The 23,158-nt window shown below is 40.2% G+C and overlaps 1 protein-coding gene across 4 annotated transcripts in view; it reads left to right on the forward strand.

The window, feature by feature from the left end:
• Positions 1–22,339, forward strand: part of LOC103508767 (arginine kinase) — a 27,391-nt gene extending 5,052 nt beyond the window's left edge. The window contains exons 1-7 of one of the 4 annotated variants that reach the window (XM_026825080.1): positions 1,277–1,299; positions 5,136–5,183; positions 5,947–6,119; positions 19,271–19,449; positions 21,020–21,259; positions 21,723–21,857; positions 22,127–22,333. In XM_026825080.1, coding sequence (XP_026680881.1) covers positions 1,292–1,299; positions 5,136–5,183; positions 5,947–6,119; positions 19,271–19,449; positions 21,020–21,259; positions 21,723–21,857; positions 22,127–22,333 — 990 coding nt within the window. In that variant the 5' untranslated portion in view covers positions 1,277–1,291. Of the gene's footprint in view, positions 1–1,276; positions 1,300–2,737; positions 2,874–5,135; positions 5,184–5,946; positions 6,120–19,270; positions 19,450–21,019; positions 21,260–21,722; positions 21,858–22,126 lie in introns of those variants that run through there. The other 3 variants (XM_008473370.3, XM_026825002.1, XM_026825041.1) reach the window with 3 other exon arrangements.
• Positions 22,340–23,158: the final 819 nt, after the last annotated feature.

Here is a 23,158-nt window from a genome sequence, read left to right on the forward strand (position 1 = left end):
GGGTAAAGGATTACTGATGACTTGATGAGGTATACCTGAAAAGTGGGATAAGGGAAGACGAAGGTAAAACATGGGTAGAGGAGGTCAAACAGATGAACATGCAAGCTATCAAACAGCCTATCTCCACTCTACAGTCACGATTTTCTACTGCCTTCTTCACTTTGAACGAATAAGGGGTCATAACTTTTGTGTAATTGGTCATTTTGACCTTTGAGAAGACTTTACGGTGTGATTTTCAGAGTTTCTAAGGCGGAATGCTGTTAAGAATCAGACCCTTGCACAAAACTCTTCCCTCGTGCGACTTTTCTCTCTGTAACTCTAATTAAATCTCAATTAAACGCCTCAATTAAATCTCACCTCACCTCTCTGTAAATATTTCTAATTTGTTGAATTTTCGATTGCTTTCAGTACAAAAATGGTTGACCAAGCAACTCTTGACAAGCTAGAAGCTGGCTTCGCCAAGTTCCAAGCCACAGAAAGCATACTTGTACAACAGCATTATATGTACATGGTCTTCGGGTCGAATTATGCGTGGTGCATAGCAGAAAATTGTTACCTAAGATCTACCCAATAGGTGCAGTAGGTGCACCAATGTAGGAATAGGAAGTCTTTTTCTCTCTCAATAGTTGTCAAATAACTTAAGTATTTTGCCAAGATATTCAGAATGAAAAATACCTCCCCCCCCAAACTGCCTTTTGAGCTTGTAAGATACAGTTGTGGAAACTTATACTCATAAAAGAATGCCGAACTTTGGCAAAATCGATTTACCTAACGTCCTAAAATACTTGACATACGAGTATTTACTATTTATGAACGATGGAGTCAAAGTCAAATACAATAGCCCATCCACTATACCTTTTTTTATTACTATTGTAATAATAAAGGAAGGACGGGCTAAAAATATGTATGTAGACTATGTAGGTATTGTAGGTAAGTTTCTAGGTCAGGGGTTTCCAACTTCCATGTGTATGCGGGCTACCCCCTTTTTTTTCCAGAAATGCAGTCCGATCGAAGTTTGAGGGCCGCAGGCGAAATTTTTCAAAAAATATTCTCCTAATTGTAGCTGAACACTAACGGGGGTTAGTTTCCATGACTCAATGAAAACTACACTGGTCTTGTAGGTTATTTTGTGCAGAGCTTCGCGAGCCCAAAAAGCTTCGCGGGCCACAAAAATGGTCTGGCGGGCCACATGTGGCCCGCGGGCCGCTAGTTGGAAGCCCCTGTCTTTACCTACCTACATTACCTATAACCAAAGAAATACCCTACATAGTGTCATAGAGAGCTGGTTAGAATGGTGCTATTAAAACAACACTTCATTTACCCTGGTGGATTTTAACTACTTCCCTCCATCCACCTTTGATGGGCAACTAAGAACTAAGAGAGGGTAACTGCTGGCTTTCACCTCTATCCCCCTGTCAGTCTAAAAATAGGTTGAGGTCCAAAACAGGAGGTCCTATAAACTGAAAATTTGCCAGGAATAAAATGTAAATTTAACGGAGAAGATCATCAAAAAAGAGTCCCTTATAATGTCAGGCAGTTGGAACGTGTCTGCGTGTGTGATGAAAAAAGCTTGAGACCGCGTTCTCTCAGACGGTCTGACAGACCTTGGTCTAGATCTCTTTCGCCACACAGGTTCCGTAAGTCAGACAGTCTGATCGTGAGTGGCGGGCGTGATATGGGTTCCCCCCGTATGCAATTTCATGAGCGTATTGATACAGATGCAAAATAATCAATTACCAATATCAACAATAGAGGTACCTCGCATCGATACAGGTATTATAGCGAAATATTTTGCAATGCCATTTCTAATCGGGCCAGGAAGTGAATCGTTAGACTTAAATAATGGATTAAATCGGGAGGGAACACCCAGCCATTACTTGTGATGGATTTCAGCGAACAAGTTGACTATGCATAGAATTAGGTTAACTAGTTTTAGAAGGGATCTAAACATCATTAAAGGCGGATGTACACGCTGTGTCTTACCGTATGTTTGATGCGGATCACCTGATCCCTTTAAGTTGATAGAATTTAATTGATACGATAAAACTTGGCGTGTTGACCCACCCGATAACAAATGTAGGTAAATCCTACAAAGGATAGTGGATAGTTGAAACTTCTCACGCATGGCATTATTTTTGGCATCATAATTGATTGAAAAGACAAGGGAGGCACACGGAATAGCCCTACACAAGAACATCTAATATCGACACAATACATAATGACTGTTTCTAAAAATTGAAAAAGGAAGTTTCGCTGTCGAAAAAGTTCACGTCAAAGTTGAGTGGCCGTTTTAGTTGTCAGCAGTTCAGCTTAAGGACAAGTAGGTACCTACGCGTTCGAATAGGTGTCAGTGGACATTCGACTTTTCAAAGTTTCTAAAGAATAGATTTACGGGTGCTATATGATTAGGTTATCTACTATAAAATAGAGAAAAGCTAAACTAAACTCTCTGATTTACATAAAACTTTTGTAATTATCATCACGTAAACTTAAAAAAAAGAAGGAAGAAAAAAAGGGAAAATCGGGAAGAAGCACAAAATTCCGCATTTTTCAAACTTGGCGGCAAAATCAAGAGGGAGCGAGGAGCGTCCCCAGCAACCAGCACCCCACCCCCCAGGAGCAGCAGCGTGAAGGGCGCAATACTCCCAGACTATCGATCCCGAAATCCAGGGGGTGAGCAGGGGAACGAGACGGGAATTTTGTAAACAGGAATTGTGCGTGCACGAAAAAGGGAAAAACCAAAAAATATAAAGTTCACAATTTCGTTCAGTCGCCGGTGATTTTCGGTCCAATTTTAACAATTTCCGGTCCGGTTCAGCTCGATCTATGGGTGGGTGCTCGTCGAAATCTGTGACAAATGGCGTGTCCGAAGAGTAAGTTAACTTTCAGTTTTTCACCAGAGGACCTGGCGTAGTTCAAAGTGGGTGTACGGGCAGCTCCATTATCATACATTATCCCAGGCATTTATTAGGGCTAGTTTCAAAGTGGATTTTCAATTTTCAATTTCAAAGTGGAAAATCAATTAGTTTCATCAAAATCCCAACAAAAAAATTAAAACTGTACGTAGTTTATTATAATGAAATAATAAGACCGTGGAGTAAAACATTCAATAATTCAGGCAAAAACTCCAATAAAGGCTAAAATACAAGGAAGCTTTTGCAAACGGTTCATTGACCCTGGGGTTAGGATTTCATACAGCATCAGGTAAATGCTGAAGCTGTGTGAGCTACATTCAGAACAAATGCGAGGGGTCTTCTGAGCTGAATTTTCCGATTTATTTAAAACCAGTTTTAATTTCAACTTGAATTTTGCCTTCGTGTTTCACATTTTTAATATTTTCTGTGAATTCTCATGGGGTTTAATTGAATTCTAAGCGTAATTCGTTTAAAAAAAAAAGAAGTATTCCTACAAGGTCTGAGAACTTTGAGAAGCTTCAAAAGCTCAAAAGATAGAGCCCAACCACAGCGTCCTACTTTGTAATTTTTTTGAACTCCCGATCTTGATAATTTTAATCAGATGTAAAACAATTACAATGATCATTGTGTAATCATTATATTCGGACATTTTGGAGTTGTTTACATGAATTTCACTCCTAAAGAATACTCATATCTACAGATATATCAGTCAAAATCTATCATCTATTACATGTATTTATGTGGTGCTCGTCAACTTCTTAGTCATACATATTATGTACCACTATCAGTCAAAATAAAACGCATTGTGATTCTTCCAAAGCATAAACAAACATCTGGAAGTTCAGACATGAATGACAACACACACTTATGAGTTCTTGCTTTGTTTTGATCAGTGAAATTTGATAAATCAAAAATGTCATTATGCACCTGGGTACTGGGAATGTCTTTTGATAACGCAATGAATACCACGTCATTCATACAATAATTCGAGAGGTACTCGTACTAAGGAGGTGATTGCCCGGCAAAGCAAAACAATTGAAAATTATATCCAGTATGATCTTTTAGCTAAGTTCCCTTTTAGGAATGAACTACCTGTTATTTTTTTTTCAAGTTATTTTGAAGTTAACTTTGAAATAATACCCACAAACAGTGAATTAATCATGGGTATGAGAGATCCTAGGAAATATAGGAATGTGTCATACTGACTCAAAACCTACCGTGTACGCGTACAGTGTGCGGACAAATGAAACTGTCAGAAGACGAAGTAGTGTTCGAAATCCGCTCGACCCTGTAAAAACGAGCTTTAGTCTTAAAAATATTGATCCAAATCAACTTGTAATAATAGGAAAGTGATAAGAGTGATTAATCCTATGATTAATAAATAGAATTACTCACTTTTTGATTACACATTGCCATCACTCTTATTTTGTCTAATTACAATTAGGTAAATTTGACACATCCACTATTTGACAATTATTGAGAGAAAAAAAAGACTTCCTATTCCTACATTGGTGCACCTATTAGGTAGATCTTAGGTAACAATTTTCTGCTATGCACCACGCATAATTCGACCCGAAGACCGTATATAATGCTGTTGTACAAATTAAGTCATGTCATAAAAATTGTAATTCTTATCAAATTTGATTAATTAATTTCTCAAATGACTTGACAACAAATTTTAATGACACACACCCATACACTTAAGCCTCCGAATTGTGGCGGTAGGCTGAGACAAAAAATCCCATTATTCCAACATTTGAAAAAAGGCGTTTTGTACATCAATAATTTTGATAATTTACATTAATTAATTAGTACCTAGTAAGCAATAATAATAATACATTGTTAAGGTCTGTTCCTAATACGCAGTAAAATCTTTATCATAAAATGATAAGAAAGATCGATGACTTTATCAAGCCTTATCTGTAAGATGGTCCTTTTCAGAGATGGCATACTATGTAAGGTGTGTCCTCTAGTCCAGATCAAGAAAGAAGTCTATCGGACAAAAAACTATTAGACAGAGGAGTAAACCATGAAAAGGCTCCAAGAGGTTGAGTTAATATAACTTAATATTGTTGAATTATTAGTGGATGTGTCAAAAGTGCTAAATCTTCCATTCCTTCTTCATGGAAACATAGCAAAAGAAAAGTCTAAAACATGGGTTTCCAACTTCCATATGTATGCGGGCCACATTCTACATTGGGAGGTACTTCGCGGGCCACAATTAAAACAACTCGGAAGAAACCCTATTCTCCTGATATTCAGAAATATGTAAGTACCCAAGTACCTAGCCTATCTTACTAATGGAATATCCAAATCCAGAGAGCTAAAACCTTGAGCTTCAGCAAATTCGAACAAATTTAATTTAACTTTCGAAGTTTCAAGTCGACTGGAATATGTTTCACTGTGTTGCGTGCAACATGAAAACTGCTGATAAACAAAAAAATCCTAGGGAAGAGACTCCCTCCCTTGAAGAAGGGAGGAAGAGGAAGGGGAGGAGGAAGAGGAGAGAGGAGAAGGAGATAGACCATAGATAAGGGAGGATAACACGGTTGAGGAGTAGGTAGGTAGAAAGGAAGGAAGGATGGAAAATGGGACAAGGGGGGAAGAAAAATGAAGGCTAAATGGGTAAAGGATTACTGATGACTTGATGAGGTATACCTGAAAAGTGGGATAAGGGAAGACGAAGGTAAAACATGGGTAGAGGAGGTCAAACAGATGAACATGCAAGCTATCAAACAGCCTATCTCCACTCTACAGTCACGATTTTCTACTGCCTTCTTCACTTTGAACGAATAAGGGGTCATAACTTTTGTGTAATTGGTCATTTTGACCTTTGAGAAGACTTTACGGTGTGATTTTCAGAGTTTCTAAGGCGGAATGCTGTTAAGAATCAGACCCTTGCACAAAACTCTTCCCTCGTGCGACTTTTCTCTCTGTAACTCTAATTAAATCTCAATTAAACGCCTCAATTAAATCTCACCTCACCTCTCTGTAAATATTTCTAATTTGTTGAATTTTCGATTGCTTTCAGTACAAAAATGGTTGACCAAGCAACTCTTGACAAGCTAGAAGCTGGCTTCGCCAAGTTCCAAGCCACAGAAAGCAAGTCCCTGCTCAAGAAATATCTGACCAAAGAAATTTTCGACGCCCTCAAAGTGAAGAAAACCTCCTTCGGATCTTCCCTGCTGGATGTCGTCCAATCAGGTACGTGGAAAGCTATGTTTCGGTTTTAGAAGGTTAGGTAGCTTGCAAAATTCTGGATGATACTACTTCAGAAGTTACGTTAATGGAAAATTGTAACAAAAAGAAACTGCCACAAACGAACAGTGACCAGTGTTATTATAGGGTTAAGTTAAACACAAAAAGAAGTTTTCTTTTTCATTGTCGTGGCTTCTGATTAATTACCAACTTCTCCAAGATTCTAGCACCATACATAGATTTTGGTGAGGGACGCACTACGGGATGGGCATGCTACGACACAGACCCGTAAAGGGACAAAAGGTGAAAAACAGGATCAAATAAATAACCTAGACACACACTCACACTCATTACAGCCTAACAAAACACAGGTGATGGCAAATGTTTATTCGAATGAAATTTCGCCATGAAGGCCTGTCGCACATTGCAAGTGTAGTCGCGCAACTTTTATTCGGGCGAAGTTGTGCGATTCCACTTGAAAATCCAGCAAACCTATGAAAATAATAGAGACCTCTCACACTGGAGTAGCGCGACTTAGGTCTCCTAGAATGTGAGAGGTCTCTATCATTTTCATAAGTTTAATTGGATTTTCAAATTTGTTAGACAGCATTGGGCTATTAAAGAGCGCGCCTACACTTCCAATTTGCGACAGGCCTCACGACGATAACATGCGATAATTTTTGGCTCCGAGATATTTGGAGCCTTACAAATTTCGTCAATGCAATGCAACATTAACATTCCACCTCAGATGTTGATAGTGACATTAATGACATCATTTGGCGATTAATCGCCGTGAAATGTCAATGTTAATTTTTCCTCAATGATAGTGAACAGAAATATTTACCCACATAAAGTACAAGGGGACCTCAGGGGAAGGGGGAGAGGGCTGAATGAAATAACTACGATGAGGGACAGACTACGGACATGCTACGACACAGACCCGTGAAGTCTAATGTAGCAGATCTTTCATTGCGACGAAGTTAAAAAGGCACTGAAACACCAATCTTACAAAAAAAAAAAAAAAAAAAAAAAAAAAAAAAAAAAAAAAAAAAAAAAGGAAGGGGGATGAAATGTCAATGTTAATTTTTCCTCAATGATAGTGAACAGAAATATTTACCTACATAAAGAACAAGGGTATCTCGGGACTCGGGGAAAGAGGGCTGAATGAAATAACACATTACAGGATAGACATATTGGACATGCTACGACACAGACCCGTGAAGTCCAATGTAGCAGATCTTTCATTGCAACGAAGATAAAAAGGCACTGAAACACCAATCTTACGACAAAAAAAAAAAAAAAAAAAAAAAAAATTAAAAGGGAAATCGGGGGGAAAAAAAGGAAAACACACGTCGCGTTGCCATATCATTTGGGAAAATAATAGAGCCTTGAATGCGGAAAGTCGAAAATGTCTAAAACTCTACAATAGACCTGCAAGAGACATAATGGGGGACGTCACATTTTGGAAACAAAATGAACTAGGTCAGACTATGAGGAGCCTAGAAGGCTATTAATCCTCTTTTCTTACAATCTATAATAATAATACCCAACAGAAAATGGCCTAGGAACTTTTTTCACCATAGAAAATTGTATCGCTCTGTTACTACCTACTTACTCCATACATCAAAGGAATGGTCTCAAAAGGACTAAAAATTTTCGACTTGTGTTTTTTCGAAAAACCTATTACCTACCTAACCCTTTGTGTCCTTAGGAGATGAATATTGAATACCTACGTTAGTCAGTATTAGCCACTTTTCTAGCATCCTAGAGCGCACCCGCAACTGTAACTGCCAAGGACTAAGGTTATTTTCATGTATGTATAAAGGTTTCATGGCTCTTCTTTTTTTCAGTTAATTCTTCTGTGGTAAAAAAAAGTAACCGATTGGGAAAAATAATCCAAAACTTAACTTCTTCCCCACTAGAAGATCAATAAGATGACGTAGCATTAAAACTCCTTTCATTTCTAGGTCACACTTTCTCTCCCATGTACTCTTCAAAATTCATCCTAACTTCACGGTGAAAACCAATCCTCTCACATCCTCTAATTCTCTTCTCCTTCCTCTATCTTTGTCTATCCTTCCTTCCTTTTTTCGTATTTCGTATCCTTCCTTTTTTTCTCGTACTTCGTATCCTTCCTTTCTTTTTTTCGTACTTCATATCCTTCCTTTCTTTTTTTCGTATTTCGCATCCTTCCTTTCTTTTTTCGTATTTCGTATCCTTCCTTCCTTTTTTCGTATTTCGTATCCTTCCTTTCTTTTTTTTCGTATTTCGTATCCTTCCTTTCTTTTTTCGTATTTCGTATCCTTCCTTCTTTTTTCGTATTTCGTATCCTTCCTTTCTTTTTTCGTATTTCGTATCCTTCCTTTCTTTTTTTCGTATTTCGTATTCTTCCTTTCTTTTTTCGTACCTATTTCATATCCTCCCTTTCTTTTTTCGTATTTCGTATCCTTTATTTTTTTTCGTATTTCGTATCCTTCCTTTCTTTTTTCGTATTTCGTATCCTTCCTTTTTTTTTGTATTTTGTGTCCTTCTTTTCTTCGTATTTCGTATCCTTTTCTTCGTAGGTATGTCTTTTTTTCTTCCCTCTCTTCTTCATTCTTTCTTTGCTTCCTTTTTCCCCTCTTTATTTCGTATTTATTTTCAGGTACCTTCTTTTTTCTATTCTCATTTTTTCTTTCCTTCCTATTTGCCTGTTAATTCAATCTCTCTTTCCTTCCGTCCTTCGATTTTTCTCTCTTCCCGGATATCCCTGGCTCTTTTCCTCTCATGATCCCTTTTCTCTTTTCTTTCTCTGTTATTCAATCCCTCTCTTTCGTTCTCTGCGTCTTACTCTCTCTCTCTCTCTCTCTCTCTCTCTCTTTCCCTTTTTTCTCTCTTCTCGCCTCTCTCTCTCTTTCTCTCCCTATCTCTCTCTCTCCCTATCTCTCTCTCCCTCTCCCTCTCTCTCTGCTTCTCTCTCTCTTTCCCTTTTTTCTCTCTTCTCGCCTCTCTCTTTCTCTCCCTATCTCTCTCTCCCTCTCCCTCTCTCTCTGCTTCTCTCTCTCTTTCCCTTTTTCCTCTTCTCGCCTCCATCTATTCTCTTTTCGTCCTTCTCCTCTGCTTTTTTTTTCTCAGAAATTCCTCTTTCCCCATCAATTTCTCTCCTAGGTGTTCTCTTTCTATTTACATTACACAGTACTCTCATGTACTTAGAGTACATACATAGGTAGCTAGATACATACCCATGCTGATATCGACCCAAAAGTACGAGAACGTCCCTTTCTGTCTGTCCCTGGGTTTTCATTGGTTGACATACAAGTTGTATAATGACTCTTATCGATTCGGGGATAGCTTTTGCTTTGCACAGCACAGAGTTGAGAAATGTCCTTTAAGGGGTGTTTGCCAAATTTCATGTTTTTCTAAGAATCATTCAGAAGTTATAGGGTGAAACAAAGAATTTCTCATAAAGGGGCACTGCGGAGATCCCAAAGGCCCTAGGCTTGACGACCCCGAACTTTTTGGTGAATTTCAATATGGGATAGGTAAACCGTTCAAGAGTTTAAGGTAAAAAAAAACCTACCTTCGATTGCAATTTTTTTTTTCTTCTACGGCAATTGTCTGGTATGCTAAAATTTATTAATCTTACACAGGTGTGCATATTCTGCATACTATTTCAACATAACATCTGTGTCTCCCTCCGATAGGCACTGTATTGTGCAGGCAGATTATTTTGCCTGCAAATTAGCGTGACAAAAACCACTACCTACCTTGTCTTTCCCTTTCGTTTTTTTCAATGAGACCTCGTTTTTCCTCTGTCTTTTTCTCTCTTTCACTCTTATTTTTCCTCTGTGAATTCTTCTCTCTCACTCCCATTTCTCCTATGTGACTCTCTCTCACTCTCATTTCTCCTATATCACTCACTCACTAACTCACTCACTCACTCACTCACTCACTCTCTCTCTCTCTCATTTATCTCCCTTCACGTCCCCCTTCCTCTCTCTTCACCTTTCTTTCCCTCTGTGACTCCCTCCGTCTCTGTCTCTCACTCTCATTTCTCCTATTATCACTCTCTCTATTCCCTCTTCACCACTCTTTCTCTCCTATTTTTCCTCTGTGACCTCTCTCTTCTCTCTCTTTCGCTCTCATTTCTCCTATATCACTCTCTCTATTCCCTCTTCACACCACTCTTTCTCTCCTATTTTTCCTCTGTGACCTCTCTCTCCTCTCTCTTTCGCTCGCATTTCTCCCATATCACTCTCTCTAGTCGCTCTTCACCTCTGTGGCCTCCCTCTTCTCTCTCTCTCTCTCTCTCTCTCTCTCTCTCTCTCTTTCTCTTTCTCTCTCTCTCTCGCTCTCATTTATCTCGTTTCACGTCTACCTTCCTCTTTTGTATACGGTATAACCTTCACTATTGACATTTACACAAAAGGGATTCATTTAAACTCCCATACGCTCGCACAATGGGGAATCCAATTTCAGGTCTACCTGATAGTGTGTGTGTGTGCTCGTCAGGCTGATCAGGTGTACCTGATAGTGAGTGGCTGGCCCAAGAGACACATAAATACTTCTCATTTAGGTGCTGGGTCTACATGAGAACACCAGAAATTATTCCGTTGATTTTTTTTTCCTTCAACGTATTGAAAGGAAAACTCGTATTTGAACACGTTTGTCGACGTTTTAATTGCACAACGGTCGATGGTTTCGAACCTGGGAAGTACCCGGCAAGTAAGTACTTTACCACTTTGCTAACTGTGCTATCATGTTATACCAGTATAAAGACTTACACCCATATTTATGAACAAAATGCTGGCTCTTAAGTTCGTGCTAAGCATAGTCTCAAGGCATTTAATTGGTCAATTTTGACGACCTTTTAACGATGAAACTCTTGCTCTCTTGATGAAACTCTTATTTCATAACACTTTTAACTTCGTGAAATATTTGCTGTAGCCTCTCCACCTCGAAGAACACCAGATGGACGAGAGGATACTCTGAGAAAAAAATAGTGTTAGGGTGCCACAAATTAGGGTGAAAGAACTCTATTACTGGGTTACTTCCCCTGATTTAGGTTGTTGGAATACTATATTATAATGTGGAGTTTCCTGATAAAGAGTTCAATATTAGTTCGGATCAAACTCACGAAAAGTGTGTCTAGGCTCTTAACCTCGTAAATCGCAACCTAATGGTCACTTCTCTCTCCCCTCCAGGGTGAATTCGTCATCTCCACCAGAGTCCGTTGCGGTCGCTCCCTCCAGGGCTACCCCTTCAATCCCTGCCTCACCGAAGCTCAATACAAGGAGATGGAAGAGAAGGTCTCCTCCACCCTCTCCGGTCTCGAGGGGGAACTGAAGGGGCAATTCTACCCCCTGACCGGCATGACTAAGGAGGTGCAACAGAAGCTCATCGATGATCACTTCCTCTTCAAGGAGGGAGACAGATTCTTGCAGGTAAGATGAAACACGAGATTTTTTGTTCGATAAAACACGAGATTTTTTTTTTCGATTGAACACACAGATTCAAACAAAGGAAGAGTTCAAAACCCTAGCTCAAGAAAGAAGATCGTCTGTTACTGCTGCTTTGATGAGATTGGCAACCATCGACTCCGATGACGCTACCTGATGATGGTGATGAAACACATAGGTCGCCAGTCTCGTCAACGTCTCCTAATCAAGATAGAGTGCCTCTCCTCTAATTAGAAAACTTCAAGTCGAGGTTGAAAAGGAAATGGGAAAACTGATAAAGTGGGTGAGAGGCTGAGAGGGATGTAAGGTAAGGGGTAACTCTTTCTATGTATGACGTCCAAGGTGTTTCAAAGTAGAAAAAAAAAAGTTTTATGAAAAATTAGCGGAGAGGAAGAAACATTAGCGCAGCACTTTTAAGTACGAGTAAGTACCTGCTATAGGTACAAGTGTCTGAGTAAGTGCGAGCTAGAGGTACTTTTCAAAAAAGCTCAGGGTAGGTATGTAAGTACCTAACACGGGTATCTACCTACTTAGGTGCTTGAATTTGAAACAAAGGGCGCGATATGAACTAACTGCATTGCCTGTATGGCGGATATCACATCTAGACTGCAACTTGTAGTATACGGCAGTTTTCATGTTGATGGCTGCATAGTCTTATGGGCCTGTTCACACTTGAACTTTAAGTTTAAGTGGCCTCTCGAAGGCCAGTTAAGCGAACAGCCTGTTAAGTTCTATTTGGCTTAACAGGGCTGTTGAGTTAACAGGGCTGTTAGGGGCTGAAAAGAAGGTTGGTGAAACCCATCCTTTGTTCATTTGACGACGCACATGAATGCCATGATGAGACGAAGGGATTTTGTGTGTATATTGTAATGTATGCTCAATAGGAATAGAATAGGATTACTGGATTAGCATCTGAGTAGGATGGTATTCGTGTTGAATAGGTCACTAGGTGGAAAGGTCTTTAGAGTTGTGTACCTGTTACTGAAATGAATGCGAAGCCCAACTGGACACTGAAAAGTCAAGATACAAACACCAGAAATAACTGAACTAGAAAAAAACGGTGTGAAATGCTAACTTCATTACAGCCAGCGGATAGGAAACTAAAACCATGATCTCAAAATACAGTGTCCAAAGAAAAGCTGGAAGCTTTCAGCTGTCTTCATTCTGCATTGGGCAAGGTGAGGTCTTCGGATAGGAAACCGGTAACCAATCAGAACAGAGGAATCATTTTCCCAACCCTGTATACGTATAGCATTGATTTCCAAAAACGTCTTCTTTGTTTTGAAAGAAGATACTGTTTTATTTTGGCTATCAATTGGAACGTAACTTGTGTACAACTTGAAAGGGCTAACTATTTTCGTTTAATTTATTTCTATGTATTATTTTTGTTTATTTTAATTACGATTGTTCTCACAAATCGTACGTTTCCTATTTTCGCTCTAATAAACAGAAGTTATGTGTCGCATATATACATTTTTAGCGCTAGTTTAAGATCATTGTGAACATTTGATTTTATTTATCAATTTTAACTGTATGATTGTACTTAGTGCAAGAAAATACACGTGGATAAGTCCTATCCAGCTCTGTTTGTTTTCAATTTCTTCGCCATTTTCCACAGGACAAAAAGTACAGGTGTACGAGCAGGTCTTTATGAGGGACTTAAAACAGGGAGTAGACCAACTTAGCCTGGCTGGGGGACTACAGGGAGGGTACCAGCCTGAAATTTCCCTTGCTATAGAAATAGCAATGTTGACAGCGAAGGAGATCCAATCGTAAAAAAATTGTGGCCAAAACCAAATGTCCGCCCAAAAGCAATGACCATAGGGCTGATTGAAAGGCTGACGAAAAAATTTGGACCGATTGCAATGCTTTCATTACTAGTATAGCTCGCTATACTGTAGTAATAGAAAGTAAAAAGACAAGTGCATAGCAGGCCCTTATTAGATTGTCAGCTTAGAACAAGATGTTTCTTTTTTGATAGAAAACAAGAGTACGAATTCAACCAATACGGTATGTATTTAAATGACTTTGGGTCGCAGTGTACCCTTCAAAAAATACCCAGGATTGAACCCGTACTTCGGGATTTTCACATTCCACGAAATGCTGTTATTGCTAAACAACGTTGTGCGTGGTTGGTATCTGAACGGGTGACTGTCTAGGACCGCACGTGTTGTCAGCTTTTTCCATCATGAAACAGTAAAAGATAAGGTACTTACTAGACTGAACCAACTCTAGTGGTGCAGTTGTTAACGCGTTGGACTTTGGATCTGGAGGTTGGTGGTTCGAGTCCAAGTTATGTCATAAAATTTATCTAGGTGAAATAATCGGGGAACGATGTTTGTGACAAGCATTTAAATATGTTTAACACAATTAAAATTCCTTTTCCTTTTTTTTTTACTTACTAGACTGATGAACTGTCTGTATAACACTAGAGCACGGCTGTTATCATAGACAGCTGGAGTTATTATTGTAAATCTGGAGATTTCCATTCTATGTTACAAAGTGTCTACTGAGAACAACGGTATGGTCTACACCACAACACACTTTGTCTACATCTGTCCCTACTGCCACCTGTAATACGAAACAAAACAAATAAATGTTGAAAAAAGTAAAAAAATTGGGTATCTTTTATGGATATGCATTATTATTATTATTATTATTATTATTATTATTATTGTTTTTGGTTTGACAGAGGGAACTGTAACTGCTATGGTCTTATCGTCCCGAAATCGAAGAGAGAAGGAAAACAGGATAGGAGAAAGCCAGCCGTGTCTCTCTTTCCTTCCGTTCTTCGATTTTTCTCTCTTCCCGGATATCCCTGGCTCTTTTCCTCTCATGATCCCTTTTCTCTTTTCTTTCTCTGTAATTCAATCCCTCTCTTTCGTTCTCTGCTTCTAACTCTCTCTCTCTCCCTCTCTCTCTCTCTCTTTCCCTTTTTCCTCTTCTCGCCTCCATCTATTCTCTTTTCGTCCGTGTCCTCTGCTTTTTTTTTTCTCAGAAATTCCTCTTCCCCCCTCAATTTCTCTCCTAGGTGTTCTCTTTCTATTGACATTACACGGTACTCTCATGTACTTAGAGTACATACATAGGTAGCTAGATACATAGCCATGCTGATATCGACCCAAAAGTACGAGAACGTCCCTTTCTGTCTGTCCCTGGGTTCTCATTGGTTGACATACAAGTTGTATAATGACTCTTATCGATTCGGGGAAGATAGCTTTTGCTTTGCACAGCACAGAGTTGAGAAATGTCCTTTAAGGGGTGTTTGCCAAATTTCATGTTTTTCTAAGAATCATTCAGTAACCACAATTGATCAATGCACCTACAAACCTAACCACGATTGTCTCATGTCTCATTCCTCCAGGCTGCCAACGCCTGCAGATTCTGGCCCACTGGTCGCGGTATCTACCACAATGACAACAAGACGTTCCTGGTCTGGTGTAACGAGGAAGATCACCTGAGATTGATTTCCATGCAGATGGGCGGAGACTTGGGACAGGTAAGCCATTTGGGAAGGTCCTAATGGACTGAACTTTGGTTTAGCCATTTCGGAAAACTCTTTTTGCCACTTCGGAAAACTCTTTTTTATTAAAGAAAAATCTGGTGTAAACATCACACGAATTTCCTTGTCCTATGAATATCTCTATAACTGTTTAGTCAGTACAGCTGAAAACCACCAGAAAGAGGTCGAAAACTGTCAAATCAGGTCAAAACATAGCTAACCGTTACTTAATGAAAAGTATTTTTTGAGAGCTTTTGATGAATTCTCTTACAACTGCTGCACTGATCTTAACCAAAAGTTTTGTGTTGCATTCTTGTCACATTTGTGGCCTACACACCAAATTTCAAGTCTCTAGCTCTTAAAAATTAAAAAGGCTGTATAAATAAAATGAGTTTTCATAGCGAATAGCTTCCTAGTGACCCAAAAAACACAACCCCGACCCAAATTTGTAACTTTCGTTAGAAATGAATAGCTAGCTGACCCCTAAAGGGGATTTAGCTAAAGAAACGAGAGATCTCTGATATTTTTGAGATCTCAAATAGACTAAGTTTTTTCTTCTATTGTTCCTCAGGTCTAAGGAAAGGTTTTACCTCAATACACAATTTTTTTTTGTTCCCCAGGTGTACAGAAGGTTGGTGAGCGCCGTCAACGACATCGAGAAGAGACTTCCGTTCTCCCACGACGACCGTCTGGGATTCCTCACCTTCTGCCCCACCAACCTGGGCACCACAGTCCGCGCCTCTGTCCATATCAAATTGCCCAAGCTGGCCGCTGATCTGTCCAAATTGGAGGAGATAGCTGGCAGATACAACCTCCAGGTAAGATAAAAGGAATTTTAGTTGTGTTAGGTCAGCCACTCATTATCAGGTAGATGGAATCAGTTCTACCTCATAGTGTGTCTGCTTATCAGGTATCAGGTAGACCTGACTTTCGGATCTTTTCAGCCACACCTGATAGTGTGTGTGTGTGTGTGCTCGTGAGGTATAGGTACCTGATCAGGTGTACCCGATAGTGAGTGGCTGGCCCAAGAGACATATAAATACTTCTCATTTAGGTGCTGGGTCTACATGAGAACACCAGAAATTATTCCGTTGATTTTTTTCCTTCAACGTATTGAAAGGAAAACTCGTATTTGAACACTTTTGTCGACGTTTTAATTGCACAACGGTCGATGGTTTCGAACCTGGGAAGTACCCGGCAAGTAAGTACTTTACCACTTTGCTAACTGTGCTATCATGTTATACCAGTATAAAGACTTAATGACATAGGTTACGGAGGTCCCAATCCGGAAGTCATCAACCTGATTCCTTTCACCCCCAGGTGCGTGGTACTGCCGGAGAGCACACCGAGTCTGTTGGAGGTGTCTACGACATTTCCAACAAGAGAAGAATGGGTCTCACCGAGTTCGAAGCCGTCAAGGAGATGAACGACGGAATCGCTGAGCTCATCAAGCTGGAGAGAGCCGCCTAAGAAGGGAACTCCTAGAAAGGAGAACCCCTCAGAAGGGACCTCTAAAGGAGACCCCCTCAGAAGGGACCTCCAAAAGGAGACCCCCTCAGAAGGGACCTCTAAAGGAGACCCCCTCAGAAGGGACCTCTAAAGGAGACTACGAATCTCACACCCCCACACGTAAACCAAAGATAAAATTTTAAATACCAAAGCTTTTCTGTATTTTACATGAATTTCCACTGGAAAATACACATTACTGTCTGCCGTCTGAATTCGTTACTCAGCTATAGGAGATGTATTTTACATGAATTTCCACTGGAAATCCAATAAGAACTGGGATTTCTGTTTCGCCCAGAATTAGTCAGAAATGTTTTCAATGTAAATTGACGGGACGGGAAGTGAATGACGGGACCAAGGGACGTCTCTGAAGGAAGCTGTTTCTTTTTCGGGACATTTTCTGTACATTGAAAAATAGTACTAACCTAACTACTAATGAAATATAATTATGGAGGCATACGAGGAACGCCGACCCCGTCTGAACACGTCAAAAGGCTAAAAAAAAAAGAAGAATATACTTTTACATATTCTCGTCACAGAGTCAAGACTTGAAGGTACTGGGAACGACAAAGATCTAACTATTATAGGATTGCCCCTACGGCAAAAATAAATTTTTGTGGGGTCAGGCAGACTCCACCTCACTAGTTAAGGGTAAAAAAAACTCCTGGCTCCGGGCCCCTTTGAGGTGTTCGGGCCCGGTGCAAATATGTGGGACCGGATGGACCCCCCCCCTTGAGAACTGCCCCCACCCCGGGCCTGGAGGTCCCAATACCGGAAGTCACCAACCTAATTCCTTTCACCCCCAGGTGCGTGGTACTGCCGGAGAGCACACCGAGTCCGTTGGAGGTGTCTACGACATTTCCAACAAGAGAAGAATGGGTCTCACCGAGTTCGAGGCCGTCAAGGAGATGAACGACGGAATTGCTGAACTCATCAAGCTGGAGAGAGCCGCCTAAGAAGGGACCTCCTAGAAAGGAGACCCCCTAAGAAGGGACCTCCAAAAGGAGACCCCCTCAGAAGGGACCTCCAAAAGGAGAACCCCTCAGAAGGGACCTCTAAAGGAGACTACGAATCTCACACCCCCACACGTAAACCAAAGATAAAATTTTAAATACCAAAGCTTTTCTTAACTCTCTTTTTTATTTGTTTTCTTTTTCGTCGGTTTCACCAATATTTTTTCAGCCTCTCGAAGGCCTGTTAAGTTCTATTTGGCTTAACAGGGCTGTTGAGCTAACAGGGCTGTTAGGGGCTGAAAAGAAGGTTGGTGAAACCCATCCTTCGTTTATTTGACGACGCACATGAATGCCATGATGAGACGAAGGGATTTTGTGTGTATTGTAATGTATGCTCAATAGGAATAGAATAGGACTAGGATCTGAGTAGGATGGGATTCATGTTGAATAGGTCACTAGGTGGAAAGGTCTTTAGAGTTGTGTACCTGTTACTGAAATGAATGCGAAGCCCAACTGGACACTGAAAAGTCAAGATACAAACACCAGAAATAACTGAACTAGAAAAAAACGGTGTGAAATGCTAACTTCATTACAGCCAGCGGATAGGAAACTAAAACCATGATCTCAAAATACAGTGTCCAAAGAAAAGCTGGAAGCTTTCAGCTGTCTTCATTCTGCATTGGGCAAGGTGAGGTCTTCGGATAGGAAACCGGTAACCAATCAGAACAGAGGAATCATTTTCCCAACCCTGTATACGTATAGCATTGATTTCCAAAAACGTCTTCTTTGTTTTGAAAGAAGATACTGTTTTATTTTGGCTATCAATTGGAACGTAACTTGTGTACAACTTGAAAGGGCTAACTATTTTCGTTTAATTTATTTCTATGTATTATTTTTGTTTATTTTAATTACGATTGTTCTCACAAATCGTACGTTTCCTATTTTCGCTCTAATAAACAGAAGTTATGTGTCGCATATATACATTTTTAGCGCTAGTTTAAGATCATTGTGAACATTTGATTTTATTTATCAATTTTAACTGTATGATTGTACTTAGTGCAAGAAAATACACGTGGATAAGTCCTATCCAGCTCTGTTTGTTTTCAATTTCTTCGCCATTTTCCACAGGACAAAAAGTACAGGTGTACGAGCAGGTCTTTATGAGGGACTTAAAACAGGGAGTAGACCAACTTAGCCTGGCTGGGGGACTACAGGGAGGGTACCAGCCTGAAATTTCCCTTGCTATAGAAATAGCAATGTTGACAGCGAAGGAGATCCAATCGTAAAAAAATTGTGGCCAAAACCAAATGTCCGCCCAAAAGCAATGACCATAGGGCTGATTGAAAGGCTGACGAAAAAATTTGGACCGATTGCAATGCTTTCATTACTAGTATAGCTCGCTATACTGTAGTAATAGAAAGTAAAAAGACAAGTGCATAGCAGGCCCTTATTAGATTGTCAGCTTAGAACAAGATGTTTCTTTTTTGATAGAAAACAAGAGTACGAATTCAACCAATACGGTATGTATTTAAATGACTTTGGGTCGCAGTGTACCCTTCAAAAAATACCCAGGATTGAACCCGTACTTCGGGATTTTCACATTCCACGAAATGCTGTTATTGCTAAACAACGTTGTGCGTGGTTGGTATTAGCAAAGGGAAATTTCAGGCTGGTATCCTCCCTCTTTAAAACCCCCGAGCCAGACTTTTTCTCTTAATTTCTTTTAACATCATGTTGTGTTTCTCAATCTGTCTTCAGGTTTCGAGAACCCGGACTCTGGAGTGGGTATCTACGCTCCCGACGCTGAGGCTTACATCGTGTTTGCTGACCTGTTTGACCCCATCATCGAGGACTACCACAAGGGCTTCAAAAAGACTGACAAGCATCCCCCCAAGAACTGGGGCGATGTCGACTCCTTCGCCAACTTGGACCCCAATGTAAGTTTGTCACACAAAAAGCCCACTCCGAGGCTTAGCTGTAGGGGTAAAAAACCTTAAAGGATACTCAGAGGCTTGTGTGTAGGGGCAAAAAGGCCTAAACTTTAGGGCTTTTTGCCCCTTTTGGGGCCTAAAGGATGGGGTAAGTTTCTACGAAGTTTGAGACCAAGGAGAACCTTTTTCCAACCGTTTTCTTTTGGGTATTTCACAGGTGACCTATATATTTCCCAAGCCTCTAGGTACATCCAAACACCCAATCACACGTCGCGTTGCCATATCATTTGGGAAAATAATAGAGCCTTGAATGCGGAAAGTCGACAATGTCTAAAACTCTACATTAGAGCAAGAGACATAATGGGGGACGTCACATTTTGGAAACAAAATGAACTAGGTCAGACTATGAGGAGCCTAGAAGGCTATTAATCCTCTTTTCTTACAATCTATAATAATAATACCCAACAGAAAGTTGCCTAGGAACTTTTTTTCACCCGCAACTCAACGGTAACTGCCAAGGACTAACGTTATTTTTATGTATTATAAGGGTTTCATGGCTCTTCTTTTTTTCAGTTAATTCTTCTGTGGTAAAAAAAAGTAACCCATTGGGAAAAATAATCCAAAACTTAACTTCTTCCCCACTAGAAGATCAATGAGATGACGTAGCATTAAAACTCCTTTCATTTCTAGGTCACACTTTCTCTCCCATGTAGGTACTCTTCAAAATTCATCCCCACTTCACGGTGAAAACCAATCCTCTCACATCCTCTAATTCTCTTCTTCCTCTATCTTTGTCTATCCTTCCTTTCTTTTTTTCGTATTTCGTATCCTTCCTTTCTTCGTATTCTTCTTTTTTTTTGGTATTTCGTATCCTTCTTTTCTTCGTATTTCGTATCCTACCTTTCTTTGTATTTCTTATCCTACCTTTCTTCATATTTCTTATTCTACCTTTCTTCGTATTTCGTATCCTTCTTTTCTTCGTATTTCGTATCCTTCTTTTCTTCGTAGGTATGTCTTTTTTTCTTCCGTCTCTTCTTCATTCTTTCTTTGCTTCCTTTTTCCCCTCTTTATTTCGTATTTATTTTCAGGTACCTTCTTTTTTCTATTCTCATTTTTATATTTCTTATCCTTCCTTTCTTCATATTTCTTATCCTTCCTTTCAATCCTTTCTTCGTATTTCGTATCCTACCTTTCTTTGTATTTCTTATCCTACCTTTCTTCATATTTCTTATTCTACCTTTCTTCATATTTCTTAACCTTTTAACGATGAAACTCTTGCTCTCTTGATGAAACTCTTATTTCACAACACTTTTAACTTCGTGAAATATTTGCTGTAGCCTCTCCACCTCGAAGAACACCAGATGGACGAGAGGATACTCTGAGAAAAAAAAATTAGGGTGAAAGAACTCTATTACTGGGTTACTTCCTCTGATTTAGGTTGTTGGAATACTATATTATAATGTGGAGCTTCCTAATAAAGAGTTCAATATTAGTTCGGATCAAACTCACGAAAAGTGTGTCTAGGCTCTTAACCTCGTAAATCCCAACCTAATGGTCACTTCTCTCTCCCCTCCAGGGTGAATTCGTCATCTCCACCCGAGTCCGTTGCGGTCGCTCCCTCCAGGGCTACCCCTTCAATCCCTGCCTCACTGAAGCTCAATACAAGGAGATGGAAGAGAAGGTCTCCTCCACCCTGTCCGGACTCGAGGGAGAACTGAAGGGGCAATTCTACCCCCTGACCGGCATGACTAAGGAGGTGCAACAGAAGCTCATCGATGATCACTTCCTGTTCAAGGAGGGAGACAGATTCTTGCAGGTGAGATGAAACACGAGATTTTTTGTTCGATGAAACACGAGATTTTTTTTTTCGATGGAACACACAGATTCAAATAAAGTAAAAGTTCAAAACCCTAGCTCAAGAAAGAAGACCGTCTGTTACTGCTGCTTTGATGAGATTGGCAACCATCGACTCCGATGACGCTACCTGATGATGGTGATGAAACACATAGGTCGCCAGCCCCGTTAGGAGAAGAGCTCCTTCAGGAGAACCCTGCCAATATAAATAGCTTAAAAACAATAATAGGAAAACGAGCATGAAAAAGGTAAAAGATTGAGCAACTTTTAACATCAATAACAGAGCTAGAAGTTCATTGTACAACCACAACTGATCATTTATTTAAAAGTTGTCTCCTTTTTGATGATCTTTTTCCAAACAATCTACAAAACGATCAATGCATCTACAAACCTAACCACGATTGTCTCATGTCTCATTCCTCCAGGCTGCCAACGCCTGCAGATTCTGGCCCACTGGTCGCGGTATCTACCACAATGACAACAAGACGTTCCTGGTCTGGTGTAACGAGGAAGATCACCTGAGATTAATTTCCATGCAGATGGGCGGAGACTTGGGCCAGGTAAGCCATTTAAGAAGGTCCTAATTAACTAATCTTCGGTTCTCCGGTTCAGTCACTTCTGAAAGGGTATCCACTCGTATTTTTTTTTTTTTTTTTTTTTTTTTTTCGAAAAACGCCAATCCCGTCTGACCACGGGAGAAGGCGAAGAAAAATGATTAAGATCTAAGAAGAATGATTGAGATCTAAGATGATGCCATAAGACTGTGATTTTCTTTCATATTGAGCGTATGGCACCTTCATACATGATTTTCATTCCTTGGTTTCCCCAGGTGTACAGAAGGTTGGTGAGCGCCGTCAACGACATCGAGAAGAGACTTCCGTTCTCCCACGACGACCGTCTGGGATTCCTCACCTTCTGCCCCACCAACCTGGGCACAACAGTCCGCGCCTCTGTCCATATCAAATTGCCCAAGCTGGCCGCTGATCTGTCCAAATTGGAGGAGATCGCTGGCAGATACAACCTCCAGGTAAGATAAAGGGAATTTTAGTTGTGTTAGGCCAGCCACTCATTATCAGGTAGATGGAATCAGTTCTACCTCATAGTGTGTCTGCTTATCAGGTATCAGGTAGACCTGACTTTCGGATCTTGGTGAAACAAAGAATTTCTCATAAAGGGGCACTGCGGAGATCCCAAAGGCCCTAGGCTTGACGACCCCAAACTTTTTGGTGAATTTCAATATGGGATAGGTAAACCGTTCAAGAGTTTAAGGTAAAAAAAACCTACCTTCGATTGCTATTTTTTTTTCTTCTACGGTAATTGTCTGGTATGCTAAAATCTATTAATCTTACCCAGATGTGCATATTCTGCATATTATTTCAACATAACATCTGTGTCTCCCTCCGATAGGCACAGTATTGTGCAGGCAGATTATTTTGCCTGCAAATTAGCGTGACAAAAACCAATACCTACCTTGTCTTTCCCTTTCGTTTTTTTCAATGAGACCTCGTTTTTCCTCTCTCTTTTTCTCTCTTTCACTCTCATTTTTCCTCTGTGAATTCTTCTCTCTCACTCCCATTTCTCCTCTGTGACTCTCTCTCACTCTCATTTCTCCTATATCACTCACTCACTCACTCACTCACTCATTCTTTCTCTCTCTCATTTATCTCCCTTCACGTCCCCCTTCCTCTCTCTTCACCTTTCTTTCCCTCTGTGACTCCCTCCGTCTCTGTCTGTCTGTCTGTCTCTCTCTCTCTCATTTCTCCTATATCACTCTTTCTATTCCCTCTTCACCACTCTTTCTCTCCTATTTTTCCTCTGTGACCTCCCTCTTCTCTCTCTTTCGCTCTCATTTCTCCTATAT

The sequence above is a fragment of the Diaphorina citri genome, unplaced genomic scaffold, assembly GCF_000475195.1.
Source record: "Diaphorina citri unplaced genomic scaffold, Diaci psyllid genome assembly version 1.1 scaffold2, whole genome shotgun sequence".
In the NCBI taxonomy this organism is placed as follows: domain Eukaryota; kingdom Metazoa; phylum Arthropoda; class Insecta; order Hemiptera; family Psyllidae; genus Diaphorina; species Diaphorina citri.